The 16185-nt window shown below is 40.3% G+C and overlaps 1 protein-coding gene and 1 long non-coding RNA gene across 2 annotated transcripts; both read right to left on the bottom strand.

Annotated features, from left to right (window-relative positions):
* Positions 1-14126: 14126 nt before the first annotated feature.
* On the bottom strand, positions 14127-14845 carry LOC111947356 (G2/M phase-specific E3 ubiquitin-protein ligase-like). Its single transcript, XM_023954137.1, has 2 exons — positions 14510-14845; positions 14127-14398 (listed from the first exon to the last, which is right to left on the bottom strand). The coding sequence occupies exons 1-2, from the start codon at positions 14817-14819 to the stop codon at positions 14214-14216; spliced, it is 495 nt and encodes a 164-aa protein (XP_023809905.1). The 5' UTR covers positions 14820-14845; the 3' UTR covers positions 14127-14213.
* Positions 14846-14947: 102 nt separating this feature from the next.
* On the bottom strand, positions 14948-15420 carry LOC111947357. The gene is made up of 3 exons (XR_002873170.1): positions 15384-15420; positions 15090-15136; positions 14948-15017 (listed from the first exon to the last, which is right to left on the bottom strand). It is a non-coding gene; the product is annotated as an uncharacterized LOC111947357 (long non-coding RNA).
* Positions 15421-16185: the final 765 nt, after the last annotated feature.

Genomic DNA, 16185 nt, shown 5'->3' with positions numbered 1-16185 from the left:
CACTGTCTTGCGGGGTCTAGATGACCAGGGTAGATGAAAAAGCAGTTTGAAAGGATTGATTTTTCATTTCATTTTTGAGTCATTTGATGCAGCTACATTGTGAAAATGAAAAAACATTTCTGTTATTCCATTTTAATTGTCAAATTAGATGTTTCTAATAGAATTTTGCTACACATTTACTAGATAACTTTTTGAAAATGAAATCTAAAATACCATTTTCTTTATCATTTTAATTAAGTGACAGAATGAGCGGTTTTGAAGAATAAATAGAAAAAGCGGTTTGGCGGATTGCTTTTTCTTTTTAAGTTTGAGTCAACAAATGCAGCTTCTTTTTGAAAATTAAAAAGCATTTCTGGTAATGACTTTTATTTTTAATTATAGATTATTTATAGATTAATTATAGACAGCTGCCAAGGGACCGTCAAAAAAGTGCAAGTTCAGAGAAAAGACCATTCTGTAAAATCCACCTGAAGCTATTGTCACCTAACTTTCCGTACTGGTGACAATAGCTTCAGTATCGTCAGAGCTATTGAGCATTTTGGACCCATAATGATCCATATTAATATAAGTAAAAATATAGAAATAAAAAAACATAATTTTCTGCCATAATCCTTGTTGTATTAGGGTCATAATTAGTCATAACAGAAGGTTTGGTAACAATACCTTCAGTATCCTCAGAGCTATTGAGCACCTTTATTATAATTCATATCTTTATTAAAATCAAATTAAAAATACAATAAAATAAAGATGAAGTTACTTTCAAAATATAGATTGTAGCATGAATATGCTGATGATTCTTAAATACTAGCTCATATAAATGTAGAAATTTATTCATTTTTGAGAGACTTTTGATCTTTACAGAATGGTCTTTTCTCTGAACTTGCACTTTGTTGACGGTCCCTTGACAGGTGTCTCACTACCATGTCTGCATTTACAGCTGGAAGAGAAAAATTCTCATTAAAATGCATAAAAAACGATGTTTTTGCTCTTGAAATGCATTTTTAGTTCACTCTCTGTGTTAATACAAAATGATTGAGATAATTGCTGTCCCATTTGAACGTTTATCAGAAGAGTTATTGAAGCCTGAAGTCCGAATTTGTGAATATGTTTCAAACTTTACCGAACAGATATTTTTCTTACTTTCATAGTGACAGTAATAATTATAAAACAGGTCCCCTGATCTTATTTATGTTTTAATTTTCCCCTCTTGGGTTTATGAAGGTTGGTGAGCCTTTAAAGTGGGTAACGTAGACACAGAAACACGTGGAAGGAAGTGGCTGTCATACAGACAAATCTCAGACAGAGCAGGAGAGAAGCTGCGGGAGAATCTTTGAACGAGCTTATGAACCCTGAATGGAGACGTGATTACCGAAGTTTTAGCCAAGTGGACATTTCAGAATAAAAGCACAGCAACTTCCATTGCAGGTATACTTCCGTTTTGAGTTATTGTGTTGTGTTGTAAGTTATTGTTTTGTGTTGTGAGTTAATTTTTTTTAATGCTGTGACAAATTGTAGTGTATTATTTTGTGTTGTGTTGTGAAATCTTAAGTGTTGTGTTTTAAATATTTAAATAAATTTTATCCATCCATCCATCCATCTTCCTCCGCTTATCCGAGGCCGGGTCGGGGGGGCAGCAGTCTAAGCAGAGATGCCCAGGTCAATTTTTATTTTAAATTAATTTTAAATCATTTTAAATCAAAAATTGAGCAAATGAATAATAAACGTTTAAATTCATTTTTTAATATTTTGTCTGAAGGGTCACCCGGCAGTAGTTTGTGTGGTAGACGTCTGTTCTGCAGGTAAACAATAAAAAGGAAAGGACGAAAGGATAAAAGTTAACTTAAACCTTAATCTTGGAATATTTAGCAGATGTAGTGACAGAGCGCACACAGAAATATCAACAACAACTAGGTTTACAAATGTTCCAAACTGTCTGTGAGAGGATTCTGTATGAAGCAGCAGCTGTGACGAAACGGTGTTAAACACGCACATCAGGAAATGCAGTCCCGTCGTCCACAGATAAGGAATGGGGGCACATTTATTTGATTTAATAAAGCAGTTATGCAGCGTTAAAGGTGATTTCTGGGTGGCTGTTTACAGACAGATCCATCCTTAAGTCATACAGACGGGTGTACCAGCAGCATAACCAGCTAAGCTGTCAGGTAAACTGCAGCAGTTTCAGTTTTCAGAAAAACTAAAAACATCTATGGATGTTTCTGATTCAGACTTATTAAGATCTGTGACTTTAGACTTTAAAGAATTGAGAAATGGCCAAGAAATCAATTTCTGTCCTGATTGTACTGCGCTGAAATGTGAAAGTATCTGGTAAACAATGTTGCTTCAGGTGACCTAACACGGCTGAACACAGAACAGTGGAGTTGTTTGTGTCGACACCATTGGCACTGAGGAAATCAGAGAGCTCACTCTGCTCTTTCAGCCATGCAGTGTACTGTTTCTGTGTCCATGTCCACAGTGAACTGACTCCAGCTCGAGCGTGACTAAACAAATGATTTGATATGTTGGAGGATTAAACGTCACACAGTCGGGTTATCGCATTCTTTCGTAGATTATGCAGATTCATTTCTGTATTCTGCCACCAGACAGGAAAAGGGTCAGGTAAGTGCAATTTTATAAGAATAGAGACAGGGCTGATGCTAAAGCAGATGCTTGATTACTCTAAGAGGACTCGATCTCTAAGGCACATCCATCCGTGTGGGTGCCGCCCATATCATTATGTCAACCTAGAGCCGGCCTCGGCAGCATCTCTACGTTTCGCTCATGAAAAAAGCGCGCAAGTTTTTAAGAGGAATGCTCAGAGATGTCTGAAAGGAGAAAAATAACCCTTTGGGGTTGTTTTTCGTGAGGAATTACCATTGTAATACAAAAAAGTAGACCCTTTAAAATGGGTAAACACATATATACACTAACCAAAAATATAAACGCAACGCTTTTGTTATTGCTCCCATTTTTTATGGTATGAACTCAAAGATGTGAAACATTTTCCACAAACAGAAAATAACCAGTTCTCTGAAATATTGTTCACAAATCTGTCTAAATCTGTGATAGTGAGCACTTCTCCTTTGCCAAGACAATCCATCCCACCTCGCAGGTGTGCCATATCAAGATGCTGATTAGACAGCATGAGTATTGCACAGGTGTGCCTTAGACTGGCCACAAGAAAAGGCCACTCTGAAATCTTCAGTTGTATCACACAGCACAATGCCACAGATGTCGTAAGTTTTGAAGGAGCGTGCAATTGGCACGCTGATAGCAGGAATGTCCACCAGAGCTGTTGCTAGGGAATTGAATGTCCATTTCTACACCATAAGCTGTCTCCAAAGGCGTTTTTCCGAGAATTTGGCAGCACATCCAACCGACCTCACAACCGCAGACCACGTGTAACCACACGAGCCCAAGACCTCCACATCCAGCATGTCCACCTCCAAGATCGTCTGAGACCAGCCACTCGGACAGCTGCTGAAACAATCGGTTTGCATAACCACAGAATGTTTGCACAAACTGTCAGAAACCGTCTCAGGGAAGCTCATCTGCATGCTCGTCGTCCTCATCGAGGTCTCGACCTCACTCCAGTTCGTCGTCGTAACCAACTTGAGTGGGCAAATGCTCACATGCGATGGCGTCTGGCACGTTGGAGAGTTGTTTTCTTCACGGATGAATCCCAGTTTACACTGTTCAGGGCAGATGGCAGACAGCGTGTGTGGCGTCGTGTGGGTAAGCGGTTTTCTGATGTCAATGTTGTGGATTGAGTAGCCCATGGTGTTGGTGGGGGTTATGGTATGGGCAGGCATATGTTATGGGCAAAGAACACAGGAGCATTTTATTGATGGCATTTTGAATGCACAGAGATACCGTGACGAGATCCTGGGACCCATTGTTGTGCCGTACATCCAACAACATCACCTCATGTTGCAGCATGATAATGAACGGCCCCATGTTGCAAGGATCTGTACACAATTCTTGGAAGCTGAAAACATCCCAGTTCTTGCATGGCCAGCATACTTAGCGGACATGTCACCCATTGAGCATGTTTGGGATGCTCTGGATCGGCGTATACGCCAGCTTGTTCCAGTTCCTGCCAATATCCAGCAACTTCGCACAGCCATTGAAGAAGAGTGGACCGACATTCCCCAGGCCACAATAGACAACCTGATCAACTCTATGCGAAGGAGATGTGTCACACTTCATGAGGCAAATGGTGGTCACACCAGATACTGACTGGTTGTCTGAATCCCCTGACCCCCTCAATAAAACAAAACTGAAGATTTCAGAGAGGCCTTTTCTTGTGGCCAGTCTAAGGCACACCTGTGCAATAATCATGCTGTCTAATCAGCATCTTGATATGGCACACCTGCGAGGTAGGATGGATTGTCTTGGCGAAGGAGAAGTGCTCACTATCACAGATTTAGACAGATTTGTGGACAATATTTCAGAGAACTGGTTATTTTGTCTATGTGAAAAATGTTTCACATCTTTGAGTTCATACCATAAAAAATGGTCGCTATAACAAGCTATAACAAAAGTGTTGCGTTTATATTTTTGGTCACTGTATATGTATATGAAAAGTCTCACTCCGATTATCTTTTGATCTATTTCAAAAGCATTTCCAGTGGTCTTTTAATTATGATTATGCCAATATTGACCCAAATAAAAAAAATTGCTTTCTAGGGCATAGTTTCTTCAAAACGGTAGGGGTTTATCAGAAATTCCCTTCTGAGTAGTGAGCAGGACTATTGGTGAGTAGTAAGCCCGTTCCTTCTTCCCGATGTCTTCTGGTTACCCGCTCCCCGGATAGCTTATAATCCCTCACAACTTCAACTTAACATTAGCAGTGCAACAAAAATGGCCAGCAATGCTGGAGCCATCCAGCCTGACAGTTTTGAGCCAGATGCCAGTTCGGACAAGGAAAACATAGACGTACATGGATCTATTTGTCTGCAAGTTGATGCATCAGAATGGAGCAAAGCAGAGAGCTTTTGGAGCGATTGTTGCACCTTCATCACTGCTACAAGCTTTTTTCAACAGCATTTTTTCGTCTGTCTATAGACAATGGTTTGAAGAAAGTTATACTCACAAGGGCAATTTTTGCTTAATTTTTCTCTCCGTCATGAGAAATTGCAACAAGAATATGTAAAAAACACCACACAAAAAAAAAAACAGGCTAAAATCTCCTCAGTTTTACATGGGCAGCCAGCAAGCATTGTCAGCCCCATAATGTTTACTGGCTAAAACCTTTGACTTCACTCCAAGCAGTCCTGTCTAAAGCTTGGACCATCTCAGCAGCTAAATCATTAATGTCTGAACTGCATGTCCACAAAAGAAGTTACCTCTTTAAAAATGTACCCGATCTCGTTGTTGTTTCAGCCTCATTACTGCAGCTGTCTGTGCAGGGGTTTCATAATTCATGCACAATGAATATTCCCTCAGAGGAGAGGAGACACAAAGCGGAATTCTATTAATTCCATTGTAAGCACACATTCATGTGTCAACTAAATTGCTTTAAGTTAACCAAGTTGGGATTTTTTTTTAAGTATTTCAATTTGCTGGCAGATGCATGGTGGTTTTTCTTTTAAGCACAGAAATGGATCAAGGGGCCTGGCGGGGCTTTGATATCCCCCCTCACTGATTATTAGTCTGTTTTGAATGCAAATGCAGCTGCCCTCATTTTACATGTGTTTTTAGTGATTAATAAAAGCAGGTTGCATTCACAGAGCAGTGAGTGCCTTCAAACAATGTTGACCCCTCGGCGCTTCTCATTTTATGTCTGCACTTCACTGTTTGTGGCAAGGTTAATTACAAGAGCATTAGTGCTTCTTTCTGTTTTGTTAAAACCCTTTTAACCACTGCCACTGTGAACTCTTCTCGCTGCTTGAGAGAAAATATAATCAGGAGATCATAAAGCAAAGAAATATTTATTTTAAATGTAATTGCATGGAAGCAAGTCATGCATTAACTTCACACTTTCTTCCAAGCATTTAAAGAGATACTCTTATTTAGAGGCTTGAAATGATAGCATACTGAAAATGAAACAGAATGTAAAAACTGCCATTGTGTTTCAGTTTTGAAAAGACTTACATGACTGTCACTGGGTTTTTTTTTCTGCGTAATCTAAACATCTAAATGTCAAATGTAAGTAACTTTACATCATCATCTGTAAATAATGATAAAGGAGGGCCCTAGTCCCATATGCTTGAATACAAGGTTTTCTGTGGAGGGTCATAGAGAGGAGTGGCCCCATCTTAATGACGTGTCTTACAGTTCTCTTGAATGGGTGCCGCCCATTTCATGACGTCAACCTAGAGCCGACCTTGGCTGCGTGTCTGCATTTCACGCACGAAAACAAACAACATCTGAACTTGTGCAAACTTTTGCAAAGATCCGAACTTTTGTAAAGATGGATGTGCACAGAGCCGGTCTGTAGAATAGGAAGTATTGGCCAATGGTAAGGGGGCTGCGCATTCAGAGGGCGCCAGAATGGAAAAAGAACAAAAAGGGCAACTTTCATTAACTGTATCAATGCTTCAGCTATTCTTAAGACTAGTTGGTCATTATTATGTTTTGATAAATAACCTATAAGCCCATATTAAATAATCTGCATAACAAAGCCTGCTAAGTTTTCCTTCCAGTTGATATTCATTCACTTAAACTGTCAAAATTTCCAAACGTCCTGGTCCCCAGGGGAGGGAAAAAAGAAAAGAGGAGGAGAGATGTAAAAAAGACAGAGGTATGTAAAGTAAAGATGATTTCCACCAGTCAATATTCTTTGCTGTTGCAGAATGATTGATAGCATCGGTAGCCCTTAGCATCACGTCAATAATTAGCCAGGCAAGTGCAATGTGAGTTTTAACATCAGGTCAGTTAATTAAAATGTCCTTTTGTCATTGTAATTATTAATGTAATGACCCCTACCCTACCTTCCCCAGACTAATGTTTAAATATTAGATCAGGTGTTATGATGTTAATACCTTTAATGAGGTTCTCTCACGTTTTCTTGTATCTTTTCATTAGTATTACAGTCATGTCATTATGCATAACATTCCCACATGCTGCAGTGCAACCCCTAACCCTTTCTTTTTTTTCTTTTTTTTTTAATTAAGGTGATGCAGCAGTATCAAGCGCTTCTCCTCATCCAATAGAACTTGCTCACTGGCCATCTCCTCTAATGGATAAGGTAACTGCTAACTGAAGGGTAAGTGCTACCTGCATTGGGCGGCCATGGTGCAGTGGTAGGGAGATCGACCTCCAATCATAATATTGCGGGTTTGATTCCCGCCTTGCTCATGTGCCCATGTCGAAGTGTCCTTGGGCAAGATACTGAACCCTCTGGTGGAAGGTTTGCGCCAGTGTTCGTCAGCGGAGCCGGTTGAATTGGGTGAATGGGTCTGTGACTGTAAAGCGCTTTGGGCCTTCAAAGAAGGTAGAAGTCAAAGTCAGCTTTATGGTCAAATATACTGCATACACATGACATACAGCACAGATGAAATTACTTTCCTCTCGCCCCACAGTGCAAGCAGCTTATAAAATAATAAAATAAAATAGATAAAATAACACTTATAATGAGAAGAATAACAGCCATCTAAATAGTGCAAAAGAGCAATGAGATGGTTAAAGTGGCAGTTTAAAGTGACAACAGTGCTAAGAACAGTACGTAGATGAGTCGGTGATGGCAGTCTTTGGTGAAGATGATGTTCTGAAGCAGGAGTGAAAGCGTTTCAGTATAAGTTTGTAGCAGGGAGTGGAGGGGGCAGAGGGGGTAGGGCAGGAGGGGAGTTGAGTTTCCTAATCGACTGGTGGAGGAAACTGTACTTGAGTCTGCTGGTTCTGGCCTGGTAGCAGGAGGGAGATGACTTCTTTGGGACCGGGATGATGGTGGTGGCTTTGAAGCATGCTGGGACAACAGCCTGGCTCTGTGAGAGGTTGAAGATGTCGGTGATGACATCTGTGAGCTCATCAGCACAGTTCCTCAGGACACAGCCAGGAATGTTGTCAGGTCCTGGGGCTCTCTGGGGTTTTATCCTTCCTAGTAGGGATGGGTGTCGTTGAAGTTTTAACGGTACTAATACTCTTAATGATACTGCTTATCGATCCGGTATTTTAACGATACTCTTATCGATATTTTTTGAGGACGAAAAATAAATAACAAATTAAGAACATAAAGTGTTTTATTTCCTCATTATGCAACAAGGTTTTTTAACAAAACATTTTACTTTATACATTTTCCAACTTAAAAGGAAAATACATGAAGAAATAAGAAAGAAGAATAATAAACAGCAATGTTTTGACATATTGCTGTCATGATGTAAATATAAAACAAATTAAATAAATGTTTGAGTTCATAAGATCCTCCCAGAGAAAGTCTCTGCTTTAACTCCTACAGTGAAAGCTGTGTTTAAATATGACGCCCGTGTTTCCATTTGACAGAGTTTGAAGCCAAAGCCCCTCCACCGCCTCTCTACCTGCTTTTCCTCTCTACGTGTTCACCTGTTCATATCCTCTGCAGCAGCGAGTCGTTTTTTCCCGCTCCCCTCCAGTGTTTTCTACACAGAGAGCGCAAAATACGGTCATCGTAGCAGCAGGTTGACACGATAGTCGGGGCGCTCTAGCTCAGATTTAATTAATTTTAAGCGCGCCAACAGTCTCGCCCCCCCCCCCCACTTCCCGTGCACATACATAGCCAAACAGACCTCTCCTCTTCAGAGACAATAGCGAATATAATAATAATAGCGAAATTGATATCATCATTAATTAACGGAAAATTGACTGACTTGGTGAGTTAAATATGGCAGATAACGTTTATATCTTGTGGGACACAAAAACAAGCAACTTCTCCAGTACATGGTACTTCTGTGACTTTAGTCTTGGCACGATGACAGTCTAGACTATGGAGCTTGCAATCCGATCTGGTGTGGATGTAGACACCCTCGCTGCAGTCCTTGAAGGCATATTGAAGGAGCATGGAGAAAAAGATGCAGAAGAGTGTAGGCGCGAGGACACAGCCCTGCTTTACTCCACTGCTGACGGGGAAGGCCTCAGATGTAGCACCATTGTAGCAGACCGTGCTGTGCATGTTCTCATGGAAAGATATGACCACTGCGAGCAGGTGCGGGGGCAACTGATATTTCGCAGCAAACTGAAGAGTCTGCATCGGCTGACCAAATCAAATGCCTTGAGGTCCATGAAGGTGATGTAGAGTGGCAGGTTCTGCTCCTGGCACTTCTCCTGCAGCTGGCGTAGGGAGAAGATCATGTCTACAGTAGATCGGCCAGTCCTGAAGCCACACTGGGACTATGGGTAAACACGGGAGGCAAGGCCCTGCAGGCAGACAAGGGCGACATGGGCGTACACTTTGCCAACAATGCTGAGGAGGGAAATGCCCCGGTAGTTGTTGCTGTCGCTCCTGTCACCTTTGAGGTCGTAGAGTGGATGAAGCAGGGCTGATTTCCCGCTCTTTAGGACCTCTGGGGGGATTCCGTCGCTCCCAGGTGCCTTCCCACAGGCAAGGCCGTCGATGGCTTTGCTGAGTTCTTCCACAGTAGGTGGGGTGTTTAGCTCCTCCATGACTGGCAGGTCCGGGATGGAGTTGAGAGCTGCGTCAGTTACTGTGTTTTGGGTTGCGTACAGCTCACTCCATCTGCTTCCCCTGGTCGGTGATCACCTGGCCCGTTTTGGACTTGAGGAGTGTGATCTTGGAGAGGGTTGGGCCTATTGCCTTCTTAATGCCCTCGTACATTTCTCTTGCATTGCCTGTCTCTGCAGCTGACTGGATACTGCTGCAGAGGTTCAGTCGGTAGGTGTTGGCGCAGTGGCGGGCGGTCTGCTGGGCTTTGTTCCTGGCAGTCCGTGGGGCTTGTAGTGTACTTGGGCTGGGCTTGGCCTTGGAAGCCAGAAGGGCTTTTCTCTTTGGTCACAAGCTACATTTCCTCCCAGTGGGCCTCGTACAGAAAGATCACTAATCAAGCTGCGTTCACATCAAACGCGATTCATGGGGCAAATTTGCGTCTGCCGCCTCTCATCGCAGTCTCTGATGGCTGCTTGTCCAAAATGCGTCCCTGTGCTTGATGCTGCGGCCGTATGCATTAGCTGTAAGCTAATGTTTTTAGCTATCAGCTAATGTTCTTAGCCTGATCCTTTCATTGAGCAGTGTCTATTTATCCCACTTACAACGCATGAAAGACGCAGGTGGTGTTGAGAGATCAGATTCATTTATTATTAAAAGTTCTACAGAAACATCAGTAATCACGTCTCCATTCAGGGTTCATGGGCGAACGAGTGAGCTCCGCCAGCGCCGCCGCTGACTGGCAGACGGAGAGATGCTGCCTTTTTCAGCTAATGTTTTTAGCCTGATCCCTTCATTTAGCGTGTCTGTTTATCTCACTTACAACGCATGGAAGACGCAGGTGTTGTGGAATTTGTCTGTAAATATTTTTTTAATGGGGAGGGAGGTTACCGGTAAGTGAAATATTTTTGTTGATGCAAATTTCTTCTTATTTGTTTTTGCCAAATATGATACTGTTTAATGAATTGGTTGGGTTTATATATTGTGCATTTTATTAAATGAATATGTATTTAAAGAGAGGGATTTTTGAGAAAGTACCTGAGTGAATTTTAAACTTTACTTTCTCTGCTTTATCCTTTAACAGGTCATGTTTTGTCCTTTCTGTGGGGTGAACCTTCCATGCATCCTGGTATACTGTTGCTCATGTTACAGAAATGTAAGGTTCCTATTGAGTCTTCAAGATGAAGGTACATTTTTTTCTGACTGTTAATCATATGAATCATATGAATATACATCCATTTTACTTTACATCTTTGAATTATAATGTAACAATAAATAATTAGCTACTCCCTAGCTTAGTCATTTAGAAGCCTCTAATATAGTATCCTCCTTTTAAACCCTCAGGTCATGAAGCTACTTCACTGGATGGACTTATCCAAAAATATTTCACAGAGGGCCATAGTTATGAAATAATAGTCGACTTACTGAAATCAAAACACAACATATCAGTCAGTCTTCGCAATCTAGAACGAAGATTAAAAGATGCAGGCCTGACCAGAAGACTGAACTACACTCCAATTGCTACTCTGAGGACAGCTATTTCTGAGGAGCTAAAGGGATCAGGCCATCTTTTAGGATATAGAGCGATGTGGCAGATATTGAAACAAAAACACTCTTTTGTCGTCAGACGAGATGATGTGATGCACCTTATGGCAGAGCTGGATCCATCTGGAACAGAGAATCGCAGCAGACGTAGATTTGTTCGAAGGGCATATCATTCAATGGGACTAAACGAAACCTGGCACGTTGATGGGTATGATAAATTAAAACCTTTTGGAATTGCAATAAATGGCTGCATTGATGGCTTCTCCAGAAAAATTATGTGGATGAATTGCGGAAAGACCAACAACGACCCTTCAGTAATTGCTCAATACTATGTCAACTGTGTAGTTGAGCATGGAGTTTTTCCAAAGCGGCTCCGCACAGATTGTGGCACTGAAAATGGCACAATGGCCGCCCTTCACTGTACCCTGAGATCAGAGCATACAGATGAGTTCGCAGGTGCTAAAAGCCACATGTATGGAACTTCAACATCAAACCAGCGGATTGAAAGCTGGTGGTCCTACTTCCGGAAACAAAGGTTTTTCTTGCTTTCAATTTATTTGTTTTATTTGATTATTGTATTTGCTGTATGCATGTAGGCTAATAAATATGCATTCTCCAAATGCATCCACATCATGTTTTTCTGTTATCAAAATTCTTTATTATAAATGAATTATATTTAATTATTATTCTGCCAAGTTCTTTGGCACATATCAAAAGCATACTTTATTCAATTAAAACATAATTCTACGTATTCACCTTCATATGTGTAACAAATATTTATCTCTATGCAGGAGCCAATATTGGATGGATCTTCTCAGTGACTTGAGGGAGCGACATCTTTTCAATGGCAGCCCTGCACATACAAATTTGGTGCGATACTGCTTCCTGGGAGTTCTGCGGAAAGAACTGGATGAATACAAGCATTATTGGAATACGCACACCATTCGTCCTGTTCGCCAATCCCTGTGCCCATCTGGTAAACCAGAGGCTATGTATTATTTACCTCAAAGGTGAGAATTAACAGTTTTCTTTATAGTATTTTGGTCTTTGTTCCAATTTACTAATAAGAACAAAACATTGTCAGGTGTATTGGGGGTGGGGGTTGTGGTATAATTAGGTCCTTTGTAAGGATTTCAACTCCTGAAGTCACTTGTTTTAATTTAAGTATTATAGGTTATTTTAGGTTGAGTATTTTTCTCCACCACCTTCCCCAGATGCTGGCACTCATGGATTTAATAATTTTGATTATAAAAATATAATTTTGATTATAAAACGTAAACTTTAAAATACACTTTTCCAGTTTTGTAGTACTTTCTCAAATATTTGATACTTAGTTCGGCCTAAGATCAATGCGTGTCTCTGCATTCTTGTTCTGTGAAGATAATTAGAATGACCATAAAACAAAACAAAAAATATAACAGGAAGGCTCAACTTTTTTGATGTGTTGCTCAGTATTAACACTTTTCTGTATTTGCTTGTAGATTTGATGGAAGTAATTGCGGTTTCCCAGCATCTGCCCAAACCTTAACCAGCATCATGCCAGTGCCAGCAACTCCAGGTGGGGATGAGCATGAAACTCTATTTGGAGAACTACAACAAGAGAGTAATAAATAATAAATAAAAATGCAATTTTTTCAGTGCAACTTGTGTTTTATAAAGTGCAAGAGAAAATATAACATTGTGCCATGAAACAAAACTAAACAGGTGTGGCAACAATAGCTTTTACAACAAATCCATTGCTCTAAAAGCACCCAAAACCAGGGGAATTCTTTATTCCGAAGTCCATGTTGGCTTTAAAGGCAGTATAGGAGTCCAAAAGAGGAATCTTTAAAATGTTGCCACAGGTATTCGCCATTGGGAATTTAAAAGTTGAGGGAGACATGAAGTGAAGGCGTGGCAGAGGACTCATACCAGCAGGAGGCACACAGGGCACACCTGCAGCAAACATTAACACCTCCTCCAAGGTCACAGCGCTGTTATCTTCTAAAATTAGAGCATAGGAAAGAAAATGAGAAAGGACTTTTGAGTGTATTTATAATAACTTTTCACGAAAAACAACTCAAAGTGGTATGTTAACCAGTCACGCATTTCTAAGAAATTTTCTAAAAACCTGCTCTTTGCTCGATTACATTCTTTCCTTTACTATGAATAATATGCACATCCATCTTTGCAAAAGTTTGGATGTTGTTAGTTTTCGTGGGTGATATGCAGGCACCCTGATTAGGCCAACTCCAGGATTACGTCATGAATTTTGCGACACCCACACAGAGAGTAAGTGTGAGTCTCAGAAATCAAGTCATCCTCATTCCTGCAAGCTTATCAATGTGCTAAAGGTAATACATAATCATATATATAGAGATGGTTTACTCTGCAAGGGTTAGAAGAGCTTAATATAGGCACCAAAACATTTAAATAATTTGTTTGTATAAAAACAAAAAAAGTACATTCCGTTACCTTCACAATCAAGAAGATAGTCTGCCCAGTAAGTCCTGGCTTTGTCTTCCTGAGTCCTCATGTTGCTGCCTTGTGGACTGAGTACTGGCTGGAACAGATTTTCTACCTGTCCAGCAGACAGCTTCACCTCAGTGTGACAGAGAGCAGGAGTCAGAACTGTTGGATGCTCCTTCAGAGCTGTCAGGAACTGCAGCGTTTCAAGTCCAGCCTTGAATCTGAAATATAAATATAATATGGACATGAAGTTACAGTGCATCATGTGGAAGTAAACAAGCAAGAAAATGGGACAACAAATTTTTTATGTTGAAAACCTACCTCTGGATTGCTGTGCTGTTCCTGTGGATGATGTACCACTTCAGATACTCCTCTACTAGCCGTGTTTTTTCCTCACATGACCCAACACGCCTGAAGCAACCAGCAGTCTGCAACATGGCACTGTTCTGCACCATCAAGTCCTGCAGAATTTGCCGTGAAGGTGCATTCTGAATCTAAAAGCAGAGACAAAAGAGTACTTCACATTTCAAATATGAATAAAATTATAAAAGCGGTGGTGCCATATGGATCATTTGAAAGAATGGTGTAAGTTGACATAACGCTCCTTACTCATATTTAGAATTTCACACTCTTCTATCAAGTATCCTCATACCTCTTTTAGGACTTTCCCTATCTCCTCATCTGTTATCTCTCCTACAGATGCCTTGAAACTGTCCTGCCCTGAGATGTAACTGATAAGGTTCTTTGAGAGGAAATTTGGACCCGGTCCGCCGTGTACAATGGACACAGCAATCATCTTGCCTGCTAAATAGTATTCATCCTCTAGGATAGCTGTCCAAGAAAATTCAGAGTTAAAAGTATTGCATCAGTTTCCATATTAAAAAACACTGCATGACTGAAATGTGTTCGTTTTTCCCTTTAAGACATTGTACAAAACAAAACCTGTTGAGTTGTAGACCAGATAGCGGCTCTCCATGGGTCCATCAAATATGGGCCGTTTCTTCAGCTCCTTCATCAGAAGGGAGAGGAATTCTCTCTTGGGACCACCAGTATCGATACCTTCCTCAAGAGTCCCTTCATTGTCAGAGAATTTCACTAAGATGTCTTTTTTCTCTGAAAATGTTGCCCTTTTAAATCCTCTGACTGCTCCATTCCAGATGTCTGAGCGACAGATGTTTAATCTGCTGACAGCTCGATGGTCGATCTCAAGGGCCAGGTTTGCCGTTATCTCAGATATAGATGGTTTGTCCATCCTGTCATCAGATAAATCATGACTATATTACATGGTACAGGATAGCAGACATTTTAGACAAGGAAAAATAATAACCACAGTTGAATTTAGCGGATAGTTTCTTACCCTTCATCTTCTGAAATATCATGGTTGCTCTCAACCCTGTCTGAGTCATCGTCATCCTCAATTACAATGGGCGCATAAAGCTCAGTATATTTACTAAGAAATTGAAACATAAATTTATTTTGTTGATGTTTTAATCATGAAATTATAGAAATTAAAATTTAATACCTATAGCATGTAGTTTCCATTGTGCCTGATGACGTTCCTGGGACCTCCTGTAAGTCAGAAAGTAAGATATGAATAACAAATATAACAAGGTTAGGTTACAGAAGATTAAGTGTTTTAAGTTGTAGCTAAAATAGGACAGATTTAGAAAGAAAAGACTATTCTACTTTACACAAACATGGATCTGTAGGTCAGTGTGACACATAATTTTATGTAGTTGAAGACACTGATTGTGTGACAGCCTTTTCAGACAAGGCAAAGTGTGAACCATAGACTGTCTTTAGAAGCCACAATTACAGGAGCTGTTGAATCAGTGCCTGGTTCTCCATCTGCAGGTTCCCATAGCTGGAAGTGAAAAAAAATTACCGGTATATATTAATATACATCAGTGAGTGCTTCAGATCTGATTAATAGATCTAGAGCTGAACAAATTGGAACAACATTTTTTGGGTTATATTATTATGAGTGATTTAACACAGGAGGAATGATCATTCTCATAGTATAATTTCTCCCAAAAAGTTGTTTTCTTAAGTTCGTAAAATATGTGTAGGCCAGGACACTGCAACATCTTTCCATAATTTAAATGACATTTTTGTATGTTTTATCGCAAAATTATGGCTTCCATGTAAGATTTAGAAGCATTTTCTCTTTAAGTTAGAATTTAAAGCATTGCAACTGTAACAACAAAAGTACCACTCACTAATGTGTCAGCTGTATTGAATTCTTTAGACCTCTGACTCCTGATGATCACTTCTGAATCTGATGAGTCAGATTCATGGTTTCCTGAGCTGTGAAGTACAAGAACAGTATAAGAGCAATTTAGACTACTTAAAACGACAGACAATTTTTCTTGAAAAAAACCAATCACTTTAAAAATCTCTTCTTGGTTGGCAATTATTTCACAATTACTTACAAGAGGTAAAGAAATCTTCAGCTGTACAAATGTAGAGTGTGATCCTTTGGTAGGCCTTCCCCAATGCCTCCTTGTACTCTTTTAGAGTGAAAGGTACTTCTGTTCCCGGTACATTACAAATCTTTGTACCGTTAGGGTAGAGCAGTGAGTAAGGACCACTTGGTAAATTTCTGTGGAAGGCCTTCA

This window comes from Oryzias latipes, chromosome 4 (assembly GCF_002234675.1).
Source record: "Oryzias latipes chromosome 4, ASM223467v1".
In the NCBI taxonomy this organism is placed as follows: Eukaryota; Metazoa; Chordata; class Actinopteri; order Beloniformes; family Adrianichthyidae; genus Oryzias; species Oryzias latipes.
This window is presented reverse-complemented; position numbering and strand designations above follow the sequence as displayed.